The sequence below is a fragment of the Carassius gibelio genome, chromosome B22 (assembly GCF_023724105.1).
Source record: "Carassius gibelio isolate Cgi1373 ecotype wild population from Czech Republic chromosome B22, carGib1.2-hapl.c, whole genome shotgun sequence".
Taxonomy (NCBI): Eukaryota; Metazoa; Chordata; class Actinopteri; order Cypriniformes; family Cyprinidae; genus Carassius; species Carassius gibelio.
The window spans coordinates 37,183,148-37,208,255 of record NC_068417.1 but is presented as its reverse complement, the minus strand read 5'-3'; the positions used below and the strand labels follow the sequence as shown (position 1 = coordinate 37,208,255).

The following is a 25,108-nucleotide window of genomic DNA, read 5'->3' as shown; positions in this document are numbered from 1 at the left end:
GCATCATTTGTATTATCAGTGTGGAAACGCAAGTTTTAATGCATCATTTGTATTATCAGTGTGAATGTTTACATATCCGACAGTTAGAGGTTTATTAACATTAACAACAGTTCTGAAAGGAAATCTGCAAATTCTTTTAGGAAAGGCATTTATATAGCATGTTATTGTGTATTGATGTACACCCAAAGCGTTTTAAAACCTCAATTGCCACCAGTGTGCAGCATCCACCTGAATGATGCGACGAAAGCCACATGACAACGGTGCCAGTGCGCTCACCACACACCAGCTACAAGTGGAGAGGAGAAAGAAATATTCAATGGATAGAGATTATTAGGAGGCCATGATTGACAAGGGCCAGTGGAGGGAATTTGGGGTTACACCACTACTCCTTTAAAAGAAGTGGCATGGGATTTTTAATGACCACAGAAACAACAGAGGAATATTCCATGAATTCTGCAGCTTGGGGCTTATCCAGGAAGAAAGGGCCACAACAGACTTGCATCCTCAGGAATATTCAGCTTCTCGAAAAAGTTGGCATTGTATGTTGGACATCTGCCATTGTAGCAAGATCAGCCTTCAGTGACTCCGAATTGTGATTGTAAACATAAAGGGATCTAATAAATGAAACGAACACAACCAAACTAAGCAAAAAGCATACATGCAGAGGAAAGTAGGGAGAGGGGTGGGGGTGGGGGACAAAAGAATGGCAATATTTAATATCAATTAACCATAACCTAATGGGAATCATCTGAAAATCCAAAAATCACCTTGATAAAGGGGCCAAAACTTAGACACGCATATTAAATTGCTGGAAACGGTTACTTGCATTGAGAAAAAGTGGCCAGATGTGGTAGATAAATGTAGGTTCTTGAGTTCTCTAAGAGTTAGCTAGATGCTTTTGTGGTTTTTTTTTCTGAAGATCGGAGAGTACAGGTTGTCCAGAAGATAATAACTGACACCCCTTCACAAGGAGGGTAAGCCATAAACATTCATTGCCAAAAAAGCTGGCTGTTCACAGAGTGCTGTATCCAAGCATGTTAACAGAAAGTTGACTGGACGGGAAAAGTGTAGAAGAAAAAGATGCACAACCAACCAAGAGAACCGCAGCCTTATGAGTATTGTCAAGAAAATCAGGAATTTGAGTGAACTTCACAAGGAATGGACTGAGGCTGGGGTCAAGGCATCAAGAATCACCACAAACAGATGTGTCAAGGAATTTGGTTAAAGTTGTCGTATTCCTCTTGTTAAGCCACTCCTGAAGCACATACAACGACAGAGGAGTCTCACCTGGGCTAAGGAGAAGAAGAACTGGACTGTTGCCCAGTGATCCAAAGACCTGTTTTCAGATGATACCAATTTTTGTATTTCATTTGGAAATCAAGGTCCTAGAGTCTGGAGGAAGGGTGGAGAAGCTCATAGCCCAAGTTGCTTGAAGTCCAGTGTTAAGTTTCCACAGTCTGTGATTATTTGGGGTGCAATGTCATTTGCTGGTGTTGGTCCATTGTGTTTTTTAAAAACCAAAGTCACTGTACCCAATTACCAAGAAATTGTGGAGCACTTCATGCTTCCTTCTGCTGAACAGCTTTTTGAAAATACTGATTTCATTTTCCAGCAGGATTTGGCATCTGCCCACACTGCCAAAATTGGTTAAATGACCATGGTACTGGTGTGCTTGACTGGCCAGCAAACTCACCAGACCTGAACCCGATAGAGAATCTATTCCCAATCTATTATTGGTATTGTCAAGAGGAAAATGAGATACAAGAGACCAAAAAAATGCAGATGAGCTGAAAGCCATTGCCAAAGAAACCTGGGATTCCATACCACCTCAGCAGTGCCACAAACTGATCACCTCAATGCCACGCCAAATTGAGGAAGTAATTAAAGCAAAAGGAGCCCCTACCAAGTATTGATTACATGTACAGTAAATGAACATACTTTCCAGAAGGCCAACAATTCACCGAACATATACATATATACAGTATTGTTCAAAATAATAGCAGTACAATGTGACTAACCAGAATAATCAAGGTTTTTAGTATATTTTTTATTGCTACGTGGCAAACAAGTTACCAGTAGGTTCAGTAGATTGTCAGAAAACAAACAAGACCCAGCATTCATGATATGCACGCTCTTAAGGCTGTGCAATTGGGCAATTAGTTGAAAGGGGTGTGTTCAAAAAAATAGCAGTGTCTACCTTTGACTGTACAAACTCAAAACTATTTTGTACAAACATTTTTTTTTCTGGGATTTAGCAATCCTGTGAATCACTAAACTAATATTTAGTTGTATGACCACAGTTTTTTAAAACTGCTTGACATCTGTGTGGCATGGAGTCAACCAACTTGTGACACCTCTCAGCTGTTATTCCACTCCATGATTCTTTAACAACATTCCACAATTCATTCACATTTCTTGGTTTTGCTTCAGAAACAGCATTTTTGATATCACCCCACAAGTTCTCAATTGGATTAAGGTCTGGAGATTGGGCTGGCCACTCCATAACATTAATTTTGTTGGTTTGGAACCAAGACTTTGCCAGTTTACTAGTGTGTTTTGGGTCATTGTCTTGTTGAAACAACCATTTCAAGGGCATGTCCTCTTCAGCATAGGGCAACATGACCTCTTCAAGTATTTTAACATATGCAAACTGATCCATGATCCCTGGTATGCGATAAATAGGCCCAACACCATAGTAGGAGAAAAATTCCCATATCATGATGCTTGCACCTCCATGCTTCACTGTCTTCACTGTGTACTGTGGCTTGAATTCAGAGTTTGGGGGTCGTCTCACAAACTGCCTGTGGCCCTTGGACCCAAAAAGAACAATTTTACTCTCATCAGTCCACAAAATGTTCCTCCATTTCTCTTTAGGCCAGTTGATGTGTTCTTTGGCAAATTGTAACCTCTTCTGCATGCCTTTTTTTTAACAGAGGGACTTTGCGGGGGATTCTTGAAAATAGATTAGCTTCACACAGACGTCTTCTAACTGTCACAGTACTTACAGGTAACTCCAGACTGTCTTTGATCATCCTGGAGGTGATCATTGGCTGAGCCTTTGCCATTCTGGTTATTCTTCTATCCATTTTGATGCTTGTCTTCCGTTTCCTTCCACGTCTCTCTGGTTTTGCTCTCCATTTTAAGGCATTGGAGATCATTTTAGCTGAACAGCCTATCATTTTTTGCACCTCTTTATAGGTTTTCCCCTCTCTAATCAACTTTTTAATCAAAGTACGCTGTTCTTCTGAACAATGTCTTGAACGACCCATTTTCCTCAGCTTTCAAATGCATGTTCAACAAGTGTTGGCTTCATCCTTAAATAGGGGCCACCTGATTCACACCTGTTTCTTCACAAAATTGATGACCTCAGTGATTGAATGCCACACTGCTATTTTTTTGAACACACCCCTTTCAACTAATTCAACTAATTGCCCAATTGCACAGCCTTAAGAGCGTGCATATCATGAATGCTGGGTCTCATTTGTTTTCTGAGAATCTACTGAACCTACTGGTAACTTGTTTGCCACGTAGCAATAAAAAAATATACGAAAAACCTTGATTATTCTGGTTAGTCACATTGTACTGCTATTATTTTGAACAATACTGTATATATATATATATATATATATATATATATATATATATATATATATATATATATATATATATATACACACACACACACACACACACACATATATATATATATATATATATATATACACACACACATATATACACATATGTGTGTATATATATATATATATATATATATATATATATATATATATATATATATATATATATATATATATATATATATATATATATACACACACACACACACACACACACACATATATATATATATTAGAAGTATTCTAATTTGAGATAGTGAATCGGTGGGGTTTTGTCAAATGGGAGTCAAAATCATCCCAAATAAAAGAACCAAAGGCTTAAACTACTTCAGCCTGTGTGCATTTAATTTATTACATATAATAATGTATTACATATAATAATGTATTTTAATACACAAGTTTCACAATTTGAGTTGAATTAGTAAAATAAATTAAATTTTCCACGACATTCTAATTTATTGAGTCTTTGGAGTCTGTTTGTCTCAAAGGGTCTGAGCAATGATTGGATTGGGTAAACTAAGCTAATGTAATAGGGGAACATACAACATGCATATACCATATACATTTTGTAACAGCTCAATTATAGACTATATAAAAAAAAAAAGTCTTTGTGTGTATTCAATATCTGTATTGTAAGTGTGTTGACTGGTCACCCAGGCATTTGGAGCCTGGTGCAAAGTGTGATCATCATCTCGTTAAAATGCGTTTGAAGTCAGATGGGGAGAACAGAGTGTTGCTCGGTTTAGCATCTTCTGGATGGGGGAAGACCCTTGGAAATGTAGCACCCATACAAATGTGGACCGTGGGGCTAGGACTTTAATTTATATACGAATGTCTAAAGGCTAAAAGGGTCTCAAGACATTAACCCCAAACGTTCATCAAGGATCCTAAGCAGATGCTACTGTACATCCCTGACAGATAGCTTACCACCTCTGTATGTACCTGAATTTTCCTTCTGCCCTCTCTCGCCCGTGTTCCCACAAACATCCCAGCATGTCTCAGACATCCAACTCTGCCACCCATCAACTTAAGACCATATAGAGCAGTGTGATAAACATACTTCAACCTAAAGAATAAAACAATGACCTGCAATGGCAGAGAATGGAACAGCGAGACTAAAACACAAGTGGACATCTGACAACCAGCCTGAACCACCAGGAGCTGACCAGCATCATACTCTCCTTGGCCCACACTCTAGAGGCCCTCTGACAGGGCATAAATTAACTCAAGCTTCAAGTCACCGAGTTTCAAAGAGAACTGACCTCTGCTCAGTGAGAGAAGGCACAGTAGAGATACAATCACCCTGATGGAATGGTACAACAGATGGAAATCCGCAGTCTTCAGGAGCCTCTGACAACTACTGGGTGCAGAGAACCACCAGACAGAACTTGGAAAGAGAACTGGTTCAGTCCTACAGACTGAAAATAGACTACAAGAAACTGCAAGTAAAATAAACCCTGCTGCACATCACACAGTCAACAGTACAAACCCCCTCACCCCTGTAACATGGATACAAAAGGGGCCCTCTGCTTGATACTTCATCGTTTCCTGAAAGTCTCTCTGGCCACAGAAAGAAAAAGACTAATTCAGGTAAACACGGAAAAGGCACTTGGAGTGATACTCGGTGACCTCAACCGAATGGCCAGAAACATCCCTGAATTCACACTTGCAAGAGACCATGACACCCACACTCACCTGTTTTTTTCACCTACAGTCTTGGACCAGTGTGAACCACCAAGATAGACCATCTGCTCTGGATCACTTCCAGCCCAGAGGTGTGACACTTCTTGGCACGACAGCCAGGACACATCCAATTTGACTACCAGCAGCTAAAATAAGCCACTCCAAACAGGGACGACATGAAACTCCATGATCTAATTTACATTTTACTTTGGAACCACTTGCACTCTCATAAGTGAGACTCCAACCCAACTGTTGAGTGTACCACAGATAGTCTACTGGCAAACTGACTTCTGGATGACAGGTGAAACTGCCTTGACACCTGCTACACAAGACCTGTACCTTGCCACAACCTACATGACCATGGCACACCAAGATGAATTATTGCACAACCCCCAACAGCCAGGGAGTCAACAAGACCTTTTCATTTTCTGTTGTCTTTAGGTACCAGGTTTGGCATCAACCTTTGTTCGGTCCACTATACATTAGCTACTTTACCACTGTCAGGTCAGTGCTTACCAGGGCTAACGACAAGATGTTCTGGGCCCATGGTCTTGCACCTAAAGCCCTAAATTAAGCAAGCAAGCAACTTTATTTATATAGCACATTTTTTAAACAGACGCTGCCCCAAAGTGCTTTACGAAATTAATAACATTAAAATCATACAATAAAATAAACATCTTATTAAAAGCTAAAGAAAACAAATGTTTTTTTAAATAAGACTTAAAAGTTGTAATCGATGGAGCTGACCTCACATGGAATGGGAGACTATTCCAGAGTTTGGGACCTACTACAGAAAAAGCACAATCTCCTTTTGATTTTAGATTACAACGAGGGACCTTTAAAAGCCGTTGATCGGTGGACCTAAGGACATCAGTTAACAATAAGATAACTGATGTCCTAGGGTGCAAGGCCTGACAGGGCCTTGTAGACAAACAAGAGAATTTTTAAACCAATCCTGAATTTGACTGGAATCCAATGTAAGGATTGCAGTACAGGAGTAATATGGTGTCTCTTTCTCAGCCCCGTTAACAGCCTTGCCGCTGCATTCTGCACTAACTGTAACCAGACAAGCAAATTTTGGGGAAGACCAATATATAGAGAATTACAATAGTCAAGCTTAGAAGCTTACTTTAGCAATTGATCTCAGGTTAAAAAAGCTACCTTTAACGACAGCACCAATCTGTTTCTTAAAGTTGAGTGATGAGTCCATAATAACCCCTAAACTCTTTACATGATTCTCAGTCTTTAGGGATAAAGATCCTAAATGATCAGGAAAGGTAGGTGAGATGTGAGAGCCTACAATCAAAACCTCAGTTTTACTCTCATTTAATTGGAGAAAGTTGCTAGATAGCCAGAGTTTAATGTCACTGTAACATTCCTGTGCTTTGTCCAGTGAACAGGTTTTATCTAAGTTCACAGGAAGGTAAAACTGAAGATTGTCTGCATAACAGTGATCTGAAATACTATACTTCTGAAAAATAGCGCTTAGAGGAAGCATGTAAAGAGAAAATGGCAACAGTCCCAAAATCGACCCCTGAGGGACACCACAAATCAAAAGGGCCAATATGGAAGAGAAGCCTCCCAGATTCACACCAACTGTCCTGTCTGTTAAATATGATGCAAACCACTCTAGAGCTATACCCTGGACACCAACCCAACACTCCAGACGATTGAGAAGAATTTCATATCATATCGAAGGCAGCACTCTGGATCACATGTTGTTCTGGTTTTATTGGATCTGAGTCCAACAATAATAATATATCATTAGTGACCTTGAGCAGTGCATATTCTGTGCTATGACAGGTCCTAAAGCCCGACTGGAATGGGTTTAAAATATCATAGGTATTCAGATATGAATATAGCGGTGAATAGACCACTTTCTTTAAAATCTTGGAAATAAAAGGAATTTAGAAATTGGCCTATAGTTGTTATAGACTAAATTATCCAAATTAGTTTTTTTTTAACAAGGGATGAAGAATTGCATGTTTGAAACTGTTAGGTACTACTCCACTCATCAAAGAGCTGTTTGATGAAACAGAACAACCAATCTGCAACTACCTCCGTTCATTTTACAGACAATATCAGCCAGCTGCGCTGATGAAACTGGTTCAAAGTCCAAATGTTGGACAGCGCAGGATTAATTGATGAACAGGGTTGTAAAAGGTACAACAAAGTTTTCACTGTCATACCAGCACTTCTGTAAAACCCGCCCTTAACACATCTCTGAAGCAAACATCACACAACCCAATCATTTTATCAGTGAGGGGGATAATTAATGAAAACTAGGCTATATCTAAAATGGAACTTTACAGAAACTAATGTTTGGTCCTTAAGACTTCAGAATTGAACATTTATTTACCAATGATTTATACAATAAACGTAGTAGTTTAATCATTTGTATCAGCATGCTCAAGTCAAAATGTGACGGTAATTATTTTGCATAAAAAGAGAATACGTATACTTGTTCAGTCACAACTTCTTTGTTTGTGAAGACAGGAATGCTCAAAAAACAACTCCATTAGGGCTTAAGTCCAAATACCTACACCCATAACACAACAGAAAAATACAGATGAAACCTTGTGCTTCCATTAAATTTCTTTATAAAGAATTTCACAATGCATGTAATCTGAGGTTTGAGCACAGTCTCCCATTTCACTGCACTGTTATTCCCTCAGCCAAAGCAACAGTGTAAATCCTAAAACTCCCGATTCTCCCTATGTGTATTTGAAATTTTATGACATGCGGATACAGAAATCCAGTATTAAAGACACATGGAGACCGATACAGTTTGAAACAAAAATACATGATTATAACTGTATAGGATTTATCAAAGTTCTTCAAGTGATCTTCATTTTCATTAGCATACTGGGTTTTTAATCGCAATTGTTAGCATATATAGCCTTTAACATTGTGTAGGCTATAATACATTTCTGGCCTCATACAGTGATCAAAATTCCCACTGGCCACAATCGTAAGTTAATTCAGACACTGCTGGTGTCTGAAAGTGTGTTTTGCCATTAAAAGTTTTAAATGTCTTAAATAGTGTTGCTTGCTGATGATAGCTTGATATGAAAGCACGGTAAATGAGCAGCAGTGCCATCTCAAACTCTAGCCCCAGTTGGCTTGCTTTGGCCAAAGGTATAGAGCAGGCTGAAAATCCCTGGCCATTGGCCTTTAGGAATCCCCAATGATGCACAATCAAGCCCCGGAAGTGACAGTGGAAACACGACTGGCCCTGGCACACCCACATTTAGCCTGACACTAAACACCGCTAATGGCAAACATCACTCCTAGCATGCACTGCATTCTTGTTATATTAATTTAGTGCATGAAGGGATAAAAACTGCCAGCACACTGTAATATGCAAAACACCCTAGTAGAAGACACAGGATTGTTATTTTTCCCTTTGAAAACACCATTATTTATTTAAAAAACTGCCTAATTTTCATTTTTCAGTGAACTAATCCTTTAAATAAACAACTGGATTTTCCCCAGGTTCAAAAAACAAAAACAAAAAAAAAACATTAGCATTAAGCAAAATACAGAATGTCTTCCCTTCAACATATTTATTGATGTACTGAACAATAAAATCAAAATAACAAATTATTTCAAACAGAAAAGAACATGTACATCTTGTTTTATACTTATTTAAATATTTAACATAAAGATAGCATCAGCACAAAGAAAACTGAAAGAGTTCAACTAAAGAGTCATGCACTCCCATGCAGTGGATTGCACCGCAGACGCTCATGAGGAGAGATGGGAACACCGACACGGGAAAGCTCTCCATCTCCGCCTCATGGAGGTCACCTTCAACATTATACACCAAAATAAACTAACTCAAACAATCAGCGGTTATTCTACTTAAATCTTTTAACGCATGTTTTAAAACATAAAATATTTTAAGAAAAGAAACAAAACAAAAAAACAACAACATGAAATATTTTCTGTCATCTATGTAAAGTCATGTTTGCATAAAGTCACACAATCAGGCCTTGTGTGTTTTGTTTGTCTTGAAGGAGACCTGTAAAACCCGGTCGCCGAGCCGGTACCCATTCAAACTAGCGATAGCTACAGCAGCCTCGTCGTAGTTTGTCATGGTCACGAAGCCAAATCCTTTGCACTTGTTTGTGTTGAAGTCTCGAATGACCTTTACATTAGTCACCGCACCAAACGGACCAAACATCTGCCAGAGGATGTTCTCGTCAGCATCCGGCGCCAGATTATACACAAAAATGCACCAGCCCGTGCCGGCGTGACCCGGGAGGTTGATGCCTGCCAGACTGGTCACCCCGTCAATGGTCATGGGGGAGAATCTACTGCCAAAAACAAACACAAAAGCTGTATTTCAGTTAAAACCACAAGACCAATTTTTACTAAACAAGTATACAGCCAAGCATCTATACGGTTTCCCTCAGTAGTGTGAAACATACTCATTTACACCATTGAGCTCAGGCTGATCTGCAGTAACAGATTCTGCGATTATAAAAAGTGACGGTCTCAAACTGCACATAGATCATGTAAAATCTGAGTAAATGTTTAGTTGTTAGACAGTTAGACTCCGTTACAAACCTCTCTAATTAAACTAGTTTAGTGAGATCAAACTGCACCGACATGCTTAACCGAATGGATGCTGAAAACCAGAAAAATAATTTGTGTATTAGGCTTGAAAGTATTGAAGACATGAAACATAGCTAATAAACACACCATTATGATATAGTTTGTATGTGGTTTGGGGGGTTCGTTTCGGAGACCAATACATTTTACATTTCAATAGTTTTGTTCTTTGACACTTCAGTTTTATAAAGAAATGTGTAGCATGTTGTCTGGCCATAAATTGACACTTTGTTTCATTTCTAGTGTCTTAAAGTTTTGTTATAGTAGTTTGAGAAAATCATATTGTGAAATCCATATTTCAAACATTAAGTGTTACCTTTATTTTTTTGAGCAGTTTATGTATGGGATGCACAGATACCACTTTTTTCGGTACTTGCCTGATACAGAGTACCAATACCGATATTTTTATTGCATTTGTACATTTAATAAATATTGGGTACAGAAACCAAAAGAGTGTGTATAATGTTAGCTGGTTAACTTCATTTATTAAAAAGATAGACAAAACTAAATTTATTTCAACATTTCACATTATCAGAGTTATATAGAGTTGAGTTGATAACTTTGATAGAAAGGTATGTAATGGATTATAATCAGCCAAAAATGATTCAGACAGCTGTTAGTGTGACCGTATTAACACAAGTCGGTCAAACCTCAGTCTTAAAGACTGTCTGTAGTCTCCTGGGCATGTGTTCATCCAGGTTCATGCAAACCTGAACTTCAGTTTTTTCCCAGACTTGGCTTGTATAATCTTTGGTCCCAAAGTTTTGTATAATAGTCCACTGTTTGAAATTGAAGAATTTTTGGGTATAATTTGTCAGACTACTGTCCTGCACTAGTAAAAAAATAAAATAAAAAAATATCTGGTCTCTGATTAATTTTTGGTGTGACTGTTTATCCTTCGGTTATTTTCATTCTTGATTATGCCCATTAAAATACATTTAACAAGGTTTTTTGGCTCTATGGTTCATCATCTGTAATTTAACAGCATTAGAGCCGCTCTTTTGCAGCGACTTAAGTACCGTAATGATGCCTTTGCTGTAATAATGAAGCGAACCACTCGTTATAAATCTCTAGTGATATTTGCACAAATAGAAGTCGCGTTTTGTTTTAATCTGAATCATGCAATGATTTATATTCCAAAGCCACACATATGATGTAGAAACTCAAGCAAGATAAACAAGTGCAACAACGCGTGCATGTGTTTGTACTGTTGCAGAACGAGAAGGTACTGCCGAGCGCATTACACACAGGCTGCTAGATTTCACCAGAAACTCACGTATGCATAAGGTTGAAAATAAATGATGTCTATAGTGAATGCTCCTATAAATAGTCTTTTTACCATTTAGTTTTAATCCAAATGTGTGCACGCTCTCTCTCTCTCTCTCTCTCTCTCCCTACCATTACGCAACTTGTGCATTGTTTTACTTCTTTCTGACATATCTGACCGAGCTAAAATATTTTCAGTGATGAAATGCATGTTCACTCGACGAGCTCGCACCTCTCCAGCGCAGCGCGCTCAATCCACTCAGCATGCTTTCCCAGCTCACGCACGTATACGCAGCTATACATATGTTAATACCGAACGTTTAACATTATATTCATTGCATAGATATCCTACATAGACAACCTTAGTCTCTAATAACTCCATTCTGCTGTCTGTTGTTCTGTTGTTAGTGTTTCTTTGTCTGAATAAGGCACTTATCACATGATGTGTGGTCACATGACCCCCTCATAATAGTGTTAAATAATCGCGATTTTACAATATTGACCAAAATAATCATGATTATGATTTCTGCCATAATCGAGCAGCCCTAACATGTAGAATTTAAAACCTACAAGTCAGTCTACTTTTATATGATAGCAGTGACTGTAATTGAGTAATCAAAATAACAACTGCTTTTGTTCTCGTATATTCATTTTTAGTTTAGTGACTTTAACTTCCGCTTTAAAAGCCTTGTTTTTATTTATTTTTTCAAATGTACGATACTATATAAAGGTGTAGATATTCTGGAGCCCTGCCATTTCTAAGAATCCCAAACTCACTGCTTTAAGAGACTTCCCACTCGCAGCAGCTCAAGTTAACTTACCTCTTGACTCCATATGCCATGTTGAGCAGGTTATCTAGCCTGAAACACAAACACACACACGTGATGAAGCCCCGCTCGGGTCAGAGTCCGCTCCAGCGCTGGGAGTGTGTGTCTGTGGGTACCTGAATCTCTGGGCCTGCTGTGCCAGCGGTCCTGGGTAACGTCTGTTGGGTGACTGGTACAGGTGGGACAGCAGCGCCTGGCTGCTCTTCTGACTGGGGTTGTTGGCAAACTTCACCGTGATTGGCTCGGTGGCACCCGGTGGCTTCTGTCCGTTCAGTCCTTTAATCGCCTCCTCAGCCTCAACACGCCGGTCGAATCGAATGAAGCCCACACCTCTGGACACCCCTGAACACCACAAAAATATACTGTCAATCTGACAACACTAGGATCTGGTTTCGGCTAAATTAAACCGCATGATGGTGCACGTGATTAACCGCTTGCGTGTGACACTCTGTGAAGGACCATAAATTTAGTGCTAGGTGTCCAAACAGAGCCTCTTGTTTAGAAAGCCATGGATAATGTGCTTTGAAAAAAGCAGTTGCCATTGTTTCAATCTAAAAGATCTCACCTGTGACCTGATCCACGAGGATCCTGGAGGTGATGATGCGGCCGTACTGAGAGAAGAGCTGCTCCAGCTCTTTCTGGGTCATGGTTTTAGGAAGACCGCTCACGTACAGGTTAGCATCACGAATGGAGGCCGAACTCGGCCGAGCAAACGACACCTAACCGCAAACACAAACTTAGTACACATACACACACACCGTGACAGCAGCCTCACTTCAGACAGACCTTACCTTGATGGTTTTAGTCTGCAGTCGGAGACCATTTAAAGTGTTGATGGCCTTTTCTGCATCTTTGGGCTCTACATAGTTCACAAAGCCATAGCCCAGACTCTGACCTGAACACACAAACACTCAGCTGAGGATTCATGAGCACTCTTATTTATCCTTAATCACGGAGCATTTACTTGTCTTCTGTCAGCTTTTCTTTATTATTTTTTTTTATCTAGGCTAGTATTAGTTTTTTTGTGGTATTTCATGATAAAAATTATAAAATTTCAGAGCATCAGAAAGACCTTCTTTAAAGGGAAATTAACTATATTGTGAATAGACATATGCCGGTATTCGGTAATGCGATATATTGCGCTAATCAATATGTACGATATTGTCGTCGTGGGCACTTCTAAATACCGTGAATGATTATATTTTACAAATTATTCTGAATTTGCAATACATAAGAATACTTTTCCCATCAACTGGTCAAAATGCACAACATCGCTGCATGCAGCTTAAAAGACTTGTGTGTGCTCTGATGTAAACAAGCGCGCATGAGAAGCACATGAGGAACACGTGAGAGACGCTGAATGAAAGCACATTCACTCTCTGACAGCAGATGGCACTAAACTGCAGAAATGCAGCCCTTACCCTGGGAACCCCATAAATAAAGCAGCTGCACTACTTAAACATTTAAATAGATTTAAATATCCATTCAGATTTGTGGATTCGCTTTGGTGTTCATCACAGCACCAAATCCTTAAGTATTTAGACTTAATAGGCCATTTCTTTTCTAACTTCTTTCATCTGGACTACATCATGCCCTAGATATTGTTTGAAAGCGTTTTGATTCTTTATTGGTCATTCACACTGTACATTAAGGCTTCATTAGTTAACATTAGTTAATTCATTAGTTAAAATGCCAATGAAAAATTCTTCTGAACATTTATTAATCTAAGGTATTCCGATATTTAACAACACGTTGTTAATCTAAAATTGCAACTGTATACTTGTATTTTATTTATTTTTTTACAAAGATTAATAACTTCTGCAGCAAACATAGCTATTGCTCATTATGAATGTTAATGGTTAACTAATGGGGTCTTATTGTAAAGTGATACCGATTGGTCTTTATTGTTCCTTCGCACTTTAATCTGTGTAAAACTTAACTTTGTATATTTTTCTGTATTTCTGTATTGCTTTATTTAAATGTTCTGTTATTTTTGTTATAAGAAAAAAGTTATTTAACCTGTTGTTATACTGTATTATGACCACTAAACTAAACTTTTAACTAAATTTCCGTGATAATACCGTATACCGTTATAAAAGCATGAGCAATTAATTGCAACAGGAAAATGTAATACCTGCTTAGATATTTTTTCCTTTTGAGTCATTTCAAAAATTAGGTATTTCTAATATTTCTGCAAATACATTAGTTGAAACTTTTTTTAACTATCCTTAAGTTAAGTGTGATATTATTCGCTTCAAATATCAGCCATTGGCCCCTCTGCTCTCTAACATCATTCATATGAATCATAAAAGCTCTATTGGTCAAAAATGATTAGAGACAGTCATGAATACCAGTGATCTTGTCCCGCACAAGTTTGCAGGACTCAATCTCTCCGATGCTGCCGAACAGACTCTTGAGCTCCTCCTGCGTCATGTTCTGTGGCAGGTAGTTGACGATCAGGTTGGTTTTACTGTCCTCCGTGTCGTTGGGCATCTCCACAGGTGATGTGCAGTTGTTCGAGACGCTGTTGGGACCGTTGCTGGAGGTACAGCTCGGCCCGTTGGACATCTGCGTCTCCATAGCAGCGATCACCTGCTATAGATGCAAACACACAGCAAGTGAAAAAACAGGAACACACCTTTAGAATGGAGAATAGGGTCATACAGTAGTAATAATCTCTATTCTGCTCGCACATGAAAGCAACTCTCTCTGATAATTCCACATTATGATGTGTGATACATTAAGGGCAATTTAAATGAAATCTAATTATTTGATTGATAAAAGAAAAAAAAAGAAAAAGAAAATACGATATGCGATAGCTTGTTAAAAAATGTGATATTCGATACGCGATACGATATTGCTTAAAGTGTGTAAAATAAATTTAAACTATATTTTAAAATATTTAGAAATTAAAATTATAACCCGTTTTCACTTTCTTTCTTGAAAAGAATCACTATAACTTCTGAAAGTGACATGAAAAGTAATGTCACAAATCAGAAAATGTCACTAACATTAGTGTGAACATGCAAACAAAAATTAAATGACACTAATTTTATATCGCTGTAACTTTGCATTCCATACACTTTAAGTACTTCTTCATATACCGCAGAAAAAAGTATAGTCGGAGAAAGTTCAAACATGATTAAAGGCAAGTGAACAGTCTTGTCAAAGAAAAAGAAAAACAATTACACAATTTATAAGCATAGATAAAATAAACCAGGTACAGAAATTAATAAGTGTAAAATAACACTGCACATTGTCCACTGTATGAATTAAATTTATATTAATCTTTGTTATAGCCATTTTGTTGTTTGATTAACATTAGTGACATATTGAGTTGCACGTATTAATAAGCATTGTCGGTTTAAATCTGACCGCACAGATCCAGTATAATAATACACATCCGATTTCTTTCTCAGCTGTTTACATTCATTTAAAAAATAACCGCACGCTTTAGGTGCGTTTAAGTGTTGCATTTATAATTTTGTTCAATGTACAATGATTCATCTTTTCCATTCTTCCACCTCTGAGGTGTGCGATCAATGTTGTGATTACTTGGTTTCGTCCATGCAGCGTACGATAACACCAGTGTGATTTGAACACTTAAATCTGCGTTCACACTGCAGTTGAGAGCAGCGGTCATGAATGAAACCGCTCCACAGTTTTTCAGTCACACAGTATCATTATTTCTCTGTTACAAATAGGTCAAATTATGTTTTTGGACAGCCAATGCCAATATCTTGGGGGTTTGGTAGCAGATATTAATTTTATTTGTATTAATATTCAAGAAATTAGAAATCATTCAATTCACACGGACCGACCATCACACAGTGAGCACACGATCATGCTGGATAAGATATGCATATTTGCTTAATGCTGATGGCAAACGAGAAAGCATTATGTTTGCTTTTCTATTACTAATAATATACAAGCAATCGTTATAATACTTTCTGTATACATTAATTCCTTTGTTTAACTGTTCTGATTATTAGACTTTTATCCATATTAAACAGAACTTTTAACGATGACCGTAAATAAGAGGGTGTGAGCACTGTTCTCAGCACTGTCAAAAAAGTCCCGTCGCGAACATGTCAGCCAAACAGAAAAACTTAGTGTCTATTTACACAGTGCAAATATCCTGCCTTGTTGGCTGAAGCCATTTACACCAACTCCGACCACCAACGTGTGATTCGGCTAGTCAAGACTGCAGAAGACAACTGACAATCGCTAGCTCCAGTGGCGCAGATGGTAAAATGTGTGACGTAATCATTTAGACACAACAATCGACCTGGGTTTGAATCTAACTTTTGCTAACTTTTCACATTTCAAATCATGTCACAAAAGCATTTATTTTCAATGAAAATGAAGAATATAATCCAAAAGTTGAAAAAGTATCGGGTAAGGTAAGGATAGGTGTAGGGAGGGCTTTAGCTATTTGCACTTAGTGTAAATAGCATCCATCGGTAAAAAAAGCCAAAAACTTATCGGCCGATGCAGATATTTGAAAAATACCAAATATCGGCCGATATATCGGCATTGGCGATATAATTTGGTCAATCACTAGTTACAAACATCTGAATCACAGAAGTACTGGGACAAACATTTATAGTTCAGATATAAACTGTCACAATATGTGTGGCAGGAATTAAAAGAGAGTAAATTACCTTTTGAAAGTAATTTCAAACGTCAAATGAATATTAATTGATTACATTGTTATGCCAGTAGGTGGCGAAAAGGGGCCATTAAAATCAGTATTTGTCTTTGAATTATAAAAGCGATTCAGGATCGCTGATTCATCCAGTAATGAAACGAGTATATCTTGAGTGAGTCATTAAATTCTTTATTCATAAACTACATGTGATTTTGTTTAGACGTCTAATGTTTTTTCTTCAGAATCATGAGAACCACAACTTCCATAAAAAATAAAAAAATTAAAAAAAAAAGATTCAGAATCATGCAGTTCAATTTTGCAAACACAACATTAAATAAACATTTGTTAAATCTATCTAATATTGTGCTGGCAAAATTGAACTACATGATTCTGGATAATTTTTTATGCTACGATGAAATTAGGCATGAATTGACATGAATTAAATTTTTTATTGAACATCTTCAATCACAGTAGTACCGTATTTTACGGACTACAAGTCGCATTTTTTTTCATAGTCTGGCTGGTCCTGGGACTTATAGTCAGGTGCGACTTATCAAAATTAATTTGACATGAACCAAGAGAAAACATTACCGTCTACAGCCGTGAGAGGGCGCTCTATGCTGCTCAGTTCTCCTGCAGCTGTAGGCGGTAATGTTTTCTCTTGGTTATAAATAAATGCGATTTATAGTCCAGTGCGACTTATAGTCCGAAAAACACGGTATACTGACCGATTTGCTGAACTTCCAATCTTGTAAGCATGTAATGATTATTAAACTGGTTGTATAATTTTCATTTTTAAATATTTGTAAAAATAGAATATTTAAATAGATTTTACACACTTTAAGCAATATCGTATCCGATATTTAATTTTTTTAAACAAGGTATCGCATTTTTCTTCAATAAAGCAGCACTGATTGACCAATCGGTGCATGTCAAAGTACTTTGAGAGCTTTAAAAGGAATATAATCTAGTTTCAGTCACTTAACATGCTTTTCATTAACACCTAAAGGGACGGTTCACACCAAAAATTTAAATTCTGTCATAAAATCACTCACTTGTGTCAATCTAAACCCGTAAGACCTCAACACAAATAAACATATTTGATTTAATCCGATAGCTTTCTGATTATATAGTCAATAGACAGCAACGTAATTACAACGATCAAGGTCCAGGAACGTAGCAGGAAGATCGGTAAAATAATCCATGTGACAGTGGTTCAACCGTAAATGTACAAAGCTACTAGATTACATTTTGATTACTGTATAGTTAATATAATCACAAGCAATCCAGATGCTCTGTGTTGGTTTGTTAGACTGAATATAAAGTCTTAATTTTCTCCCAACATTTGAGCCACTGAGGACGCAGTGGTTTACTTTATTTTTTCAAGTTAATTCACCTTGAAATCTTCCCAAATACGTGCATCACTCCAGACTCCTTTGTGAGATTATAGTGCTTAGCGTTTGGTTTGTACTTGTGTGTACATTAAGCATTTTTTAACTGATCAGCGATTGAGCTCTGTCACATTGCTCGGTTTCGTCCCAATTTCAGTAAATTTGGCTTTCCATATGTACGGCTGAACACTGATTCCCTCGCTCTCAGTTATGTTGCTTCTACCGGCTGTTTAATGTTTAATGAGACGTATACACGACGCCCTCTTCTGGAGACCGGCCATACACTCCCGAATGGTGGTTTGTTTGTTTTTAAGACACATTTTCCCGCTGTTTTAACGTTTCATTTTATTTTCAGTTATATACATTATTTCTGAATGTAATAAAATGCAACTTTTTCCTGACCTGGTGCCACTTCTTTTCTGGAAAACATGGTTAAAAAACTAAAAAGTACATACAATGGGAATCACTCCAAAAAGTTTGAAAACCCAATAAATTTGTGGAAAATGCCAGAAAAAACTAATAAATAAAATGGGAATATAAAAAAAAAATACAAAATTAAAACTTCTCTCATGCTACTGTTAGATCAGCATCACAGCCTAAAATTAATCACACACTTCCCCCTACAAACACAAATGACTCATCTGAACAATTATTCTGATGGACGCTTTGGTTGCGACAGTACTTTTGGCCTGATATTTGCTCAGTTGACAGTTGATCAAATTCATTTCTACGCAGTTGTCCTACAAGAACTCAATCAGCACAGCTCTAGGATGTGACACTGTAACACTGGACTGAAAGTGATGAAAGAAGAAAAAGTCCCACAAACCCCAGTCCACGGCTCGGCTGCCCACGAGCCACTTCTCAGAAGAGAAGCCACATCACACAGCCTGACTGCCATGACGGCTGGAGAGGACGTCTGCAAACAAGAGCACATCAGAGTCAGTCACTTACACACGCACACTGCTCCACCATCAGCTCCCTGCTTAGGGAAGCACTGTGACTCACACACACTCATGAGTAACGGAGAGACAGGGAGCTCACTCAATCCTCTACACACCTGCAAAGCTTTAGCACAAAAATGTTTAGCAATATTAAAGGGGTCATTGGGTGCCCATTTTCCTCAAGTTGATTCTTTAGAGCCGTAATGAGAAGTCTATAACATACTTTGGTTAATATTTCTTAATGGTAGTGTAAAACACCCTTTTACCTTGTCAAAATCCGCTCTGCACACAGCAGCCCGGTTCGGTGCATGTCTCTTTAAATGCTAATGAGCTCTGCTGACCCTGCCCCACTCTTCCATGGGGTGACGAGACGCAGAACTTACTAACTAGCACGTTATTAGTAAAGGCGTTAAGATTCATAAAAACCCCTTATAGGCACTTCTTTGGGTAAAACTAGATCATGAATGATTTGAGCAAACAGACAAATTTAGGTAGATCGTGGTGCATTCCCTTCAAAAACAAAAGTAATCCACAGCGTCTCCAGTGGCTCAGATGTTGGGATTAAATGACGGCTGCTATACTAATTATTACATCCAGCAACCTCCGTTGCTTTGGGTCTTTTTCTTGTCTACATCTGTGACGGCTCACTCAGGGCGGGTCTAAGGTAAGACGGCCAGGTCAATCAACAATTGTGGGAGGGGCCTGGGTCTGTGTGATGTCACACAGCCAAGAATCTGAGAACGGCTTGATTTGAGAAAGGAGATATTAAATATAGGGATAAAAAAAAAAAAACACTGGGTGGACTTTCATCTTTGTAGGGTGGATGTGTACAAAGTAGAGGTGTGCACGGCTAGTCGAACATTCGAATATTTGTTCTGCTCTATTCGATGAATAAAAATTATATTCAAATTTCGCTATATTTTTGCTTGCCATTAAAAAATAAAAAAATAAAAATCCACAATAAAACCTAATTGGGTCACTTTCTGTGATTCTCCACGGCATATTTGAAGATGTATGCAAACAAAAAATCATTAATGAATGAATAAGAACTACGGTCTTATACAGTACTTCAGATATGCCGTGGAGAATCACAGAAAGAACATTGTTCCGTCGTCTCTCAAGCAACGAATAAACACCGCTAACTTGGAGAATGCAGTGAAAACTCTCTCACATCCGCACTAAACCCTTGGCACAAACATCTCCGGTTTCTCGATGAAAACACAAGAAAAAAAAAAAAACTTTTTTGAACATTATCAGAGCATTTTCCTTGATGCGAGTGCTGCGCCACCAACAATGAAGAGGATGTAATGCCCACTCGTTGGAAAAGGCAGAGCCAGTTCTTCAGCGATGATTACAGAGAGTCCAGCCGAGACGAGTGGGAACAGTTCTTGCTGGAGCCATGTATTCCACCAGATGAGGATCCCATTCAGTGGTGAAACCAAAACACAAAGCGCTTCACAAAACTTAATAAACGTATAGGACTTTTATTTTGGTAGTAATTGCAGCCTACAGTGTTTGGCGATTATGACCATATCTGTTGTCCTTGTTATCAGTCACAGTGGGAAGTGGCGAGAGATCTTTTTCTAAACTAAAACTAATAAAAACCTGCATGAGAAGCACGATGAGCCAGGACAGACTTTCTGAACTTGCGATACTCCGCATTGAAAGCCAGCACGCGCATCAGATGGACATAACAGACATTGTCAAGGACTTTGCGCAAAAAAAATGCTAGGAGAAAGGGGCGCTTTGGAGGATTTTAAAGGTAATATATATTACCTTTATTGAATGTTAAACGTCATGAATCTTTGTTGTATACTGCTGATAGAAAAAATATTTTGACGTCATGTGCTCCCTTGCATTTAAAATGTTAATGTTAAAATGCTGTTTTATTGTTGGGGTTTCTTTTATTCTTTTTTTTGTGAAAAGTTCTTAATAAATAAATACGAAATAATTATATACTATTAAATTCCACAGTACTAATTCACGATTTTGAATGATAAGGTGAATCCCCTAACTAATTATGCGGTGAGGGGCCCCGCCTCCACTCCACTTGCGGGTGGGCCAACGCAGTTTGCGTTACGCCACTGCGCGGCCGGCCTTATTGTTAACAGACTAAGGAGCCGACTTTCCCCCGATCATGTTTACATGCTCGTATTTCTTACCAAGAACATGTAAAACAATAGAAAAAAACAGCAAAAAAAGATTAGCTGACAGTTTCAAAGTTAATTATATACAATAGCCTAATTGCTACAGGATGCTTTAAGTTTTTTCTTTGTTCACTTTTTTCTTTGGGGGGGGGGGCTTTTAATCTGTACTTTTGTTTGTTTGCAAGCATAGTTAACGCTACAAAACACAATGTGTAATGTTCAAGCTTATTGTGTGTCAGCTTGTTCAAAAATGACGGAAACATTAAATGTTGCTGAAAAATAACGTCAGTTGGCAGAAAAACAGTAGTATTGCACCCATCAAAAGCAAGCAAACTAACTGGGTCAGAGATTGCAGATTTTACCTGACCTATTTTATGTCTGCTTTGTATTTGGTTTTGCTTATCTGGTCACCAAATTTCCATAAATGGCATGTGGGACTAGTGTTGTGTGATATCCTCAATTGTCATATCACCTATTGTGACCCTTTGAGATTGCTGATGAATGATATTATCGTTCTAATCTATTTACTTCGTTTCAGTGCCAGAAAGTGAACCAACTCCAGTGTAGGACTAAAAGCAGACTAATATGACTGAACTTCTGCCAACTACTGCCAAACACTGAATTCAGTCTAGTGCAAGTATATGCACTTTAAAAGCACTTCCGATATAATCCGTGAAGCGGTCTACACTTTCAACACATTTCTTATACCTACACTACCAGTCAAAACTTATTAAACGGTAAGATTCAATTTTTTTTATTTTTTTTTTCTATGACTTTATTAATTTGCGGAAACAGTCCACGTTTCATATATTTTTCCTTAACTGAAATGAGGGGAACAAATGTATAAATCGAACAAATTCCTGATTCATGGTCACTAAATCTTTCATTTCCCTTCCTGCATGTTTACCACAGGAAAATTGAAAAGACAATAAAATAAACCTGTGAAATTATAGGGTTTAAGAATTAACAACGCCTAAATATTACTGAATTTGTGGAAATTCGTGATCAACTGGCAAACCAGAACATTGAAAACAAAGCCATGTGTAAAGACTATCTAGGCTCGAACGGCATCCAAAAGCATGGTTCGCAACGTAACATTTTCAGGAACAGGTTACAGCAGGATCAAATTAAGTACTGGTCATAACGATCACATACAAATGTTTAATGTGAGCAAGTGTTTTGCTGCTGCATCACCGATGGAAGCGGTTTACTGACTGATCCAATTTACATTTAGATCTAAATCCCGAGACCAATCTTTAGCAGTTTATGCACAAATAAAAGCATCACCAAACATTACTTGTAATAAGCTTCCCATCTGATAAATCAGAGCCATCTTTAATAAAAGGGTATTTAATAGCACCTGTGGTTGGGGATAGATCCCACCCACCGCTGTGAGAAGTTACCAACAGAACCAATAATCAAGTGATCACCAAACTACAGAGTCAGAGAAGAGGAGGAAGTGGAGTCACGATGACAAGAATGAACAAACATCTTTATTCATTCATCCTCACTTTGATTCAAACCTGTGTGACTCCCAACATAAGGTTCATCATTGCTTGGACCACAGCATGCCTCAAATATCTTTTGTGCTCCACACAGGAAAGGAAGTCACACGGGTTTGAGATTATGTGACCGAGTAAATTAAAGTATTAAAATGACCATTTAAAATGTTGTCTAAAATACATTTACACTCACAGTCCATTGGATCTATGTGGAGGATAAACTGGATTTAAAAGAGCTATACACGTAGCTCAAAACAGATTCAAAATAAGCACAGGCTGATGCTCAGTATTCACTAAACATCCTTGAGAGATTTATATACTACTCAAGTCACCACAACACAGTGTTGTTTTAATACGCAAGTGCTATTGAAACATTCAATTTTATAAAGAACCAGAAGACTAACATCACAAAACATGGCCAATTTAAGAACCAATCAAAAAACTAAGTTCAAATAAAGATAAACAGTCAGGAGTGCCTGTGGCACTGAAATAAGTACAAATATAGCGGTTTACAACATTTTACTCTTTTGGTATATATAAATGTATTAAATATTGTTTTCATTTTAGAGATGCGCCTAGGTTTAATTCTGTTTGTGAGCTTAAATTTCAGGTCTCTTAAAATCCAGTGTGTATTCACATGCAGTGCTTCAGTACTTCTGTTTTCTACACCTGTGGCACGAAGCCAGATGAACAAACTCAGCTGCAGAATAAATCTGGAGTGGACAAAACCAGATAAAGCCAACCTGGTTTAGATCAACTGAATTTACTCCATATAGTTTCACACGGAGTTCAAAGTGAAAACATGTCCATTTAAAAGTTGGGTATATGAAAGCTTATCTAGAGGCACGCATGTCTTTGTGTGTCAATGCCAAGTGTGACAGAAGCCTAATCAAACACACCTGACTCAACTCAGATCATTAGAGACTCACTGTCCTGAAACGGGCGGGTCAGAGCTGAATATTTAGTGCACAAACACTCAGCCCTTGACACATGGAGGCACACCACTATTGATGCAGAGTGAATTAATGAAAACTATCAACACTCACAGCTGAAGCAAACATAACTCACTGCAGTTTGTACCCAACAAATGTTTAAAACATTAAAAGAAGAATTTTGCGTCACTGGCGTCATCTATGCCAAGGTAGTTTAGGCTTGACAATACTACATACACTGACCTGCAGAACAAGCCATACTGACAAACTCCTGTCATCAGAAAGCGATGATCCTTGAGTGATTATTTGAGCAAACAAACAAAGGCTGAAGGAAACTCGATGTGAAATAAACAACGCGCACTATATATATATATATATATATATATAAAATAAGTCATAAAAAACCACCTAGTCTGCAGACTATTGACGGCCTGCGAGGTCAAAGGTCACCTGCGAATCAGCTTAACGAGCATCAACGGGGATACGCTCATATGCGAACTCTAAACAAGTAAACGCCAACTTAATTCTATTATAAGCAAATAAAACTTACAAGAAAAAAGCTCTTGTTACGTTAAACAAAAGCATACACTAAGTTACTTAACGTTTAAAAATAACTAGCTTTAGACTTGTGTAAGTTACGTCGGTAAATGGACAAACCGAACGATTTCACGGTGTTATTACGTTAACCTACGAATTTAGTTCGCAAATAATTGCTACAGAAACATAACACTCAGTAAACTTAAGAGTAGAAATATAATAATGACGCTATAACCATTATAAACACTAACTACCGGAACATTAATTACTATAAGTTCATACAAAGTGACAAGTGTAAAACGCGCTCATCCCAACAAACACAGCATATCTGAGAAACGCGTAACACACACAAAAAGAGATAAATAAAGCGTTTTTCTTACCTTAATTCGGTTTATAAATTAATGGCGTATGCTGATGAGCGCGCTCGCGCATTAAGGGGGGCGATGGCGGGAAACGGCGACTCTAAATAAACTGGCATGTGATTGAGCCAATCACGGAGCTCCCTGGCGAGTCTGTCGCTCGCGATTGAACCGTGGCACGCGAGGGGGCGGGACCTATGAGGAGCCGCAGGTGCTGCGGATCAAGGTGCGATGAGCGCGTGCTGCACACTGCGTACTGCTGCGAGGAGCTGAGCCAGTCAGTCTCGCGCCTTTTCATGAGGATGATTCTTCATTAAAGTCTATACTCGGACGTTAAAAATACCACTAAAATTAACAAATATGTCCCCCAAATTCAAGATAAGAAAACAAAACCATGCCCTTGCATAATTATATCACGGTTGATACGATTCAATTAATGAAAAGTGATTTTTTTCCCCCTCAGGTTTCTTTCAGGCCTCGTTTGCAGCGTTGGACTGTAACCAATCACACACATCTCTGTTGAGTTAATAACGCAGTGTCCAATCAGAGGCGCTTTGATTCGTCATGCGGAGAACGATATTAACATTCTCTTTCTATTAAAGTGACGTTCTGTAGTT

At 38.1% G+C, this 25,108-nt stretch overlaps 1 protein-coding gene across 2 annotated transcripts; it reads right to left on the bottom strand.

Moving 5' to 3' along the window:
* Positions 1-8,872: 8,872 nt before the first annotated feature.
* On the bottom strand, positions 8,873-24,667 carry elavl2 (ELAV like neuron-specific RNA binding protein 2). Of its 2 annotated transcripts, none has more exons than XM_052589276.1 (8): positions 24,513-24,667; positions 18,900-18,989; positions 14,383-14,623; positions 12,823-12,926; positions 12,597-12,750; positions 12,148-12,373; positions 12,026-12,064; positions 8,873-9,640 (listed from the first exon to the last, which is right to left on the bottom strand). In XM_052589276.1, exons 2-8 carry the CDS (start codon positions 18,969-18,971, stop codon positions 9,310-9,312), a joined length of 1,167 nt encoding a protein of 388 aa, XP_052445236.1. In that variant the 5' UTR covers positions 18,972-18,989; positions 24,513-24,667; the 3' UTR covers positions 8,873-9,309. The 2 variants fall into 2 exon arrangements, with proteins under 2 accessions (XP_052445236.1, XP_052445235.1); XM_052589275.1 differs by having other exon boundaries at positions 14,383-14,626; positions 24,513-24,666.
* Between the last annotated feature and the right edge of the window lie 441 nt (positions 24,668-25,108).

What these genes read in the sequence shown, in the direction of transcription:
- elavl2 (XM_052589275.1), bottom strand. Translation starts at nt 18,971, where the DNA reads ATGGCAGTCAGGCTGTGTGATGTGGCTTCTCTTCTGAGAAGTGGCTCG. An exon ending in CAGCAGGCCCAGAGATTCAG is followed by an intron (nt 12,065 to 12,147) that starts GTACCCACAGAC and finishes TTTGTGTTTCAG; the next exon opens with GCTAGATAACCTGCTCAACA. An exon ending in ATGGCATATGGAGTCAAGAG is followed by an intron (nt 9,641 to 12,025) that starts GTAAGTTAACTT and finishes TGTTTTTGGCAG; the next exon opens with TAGATTCTCCCCCATGACCA.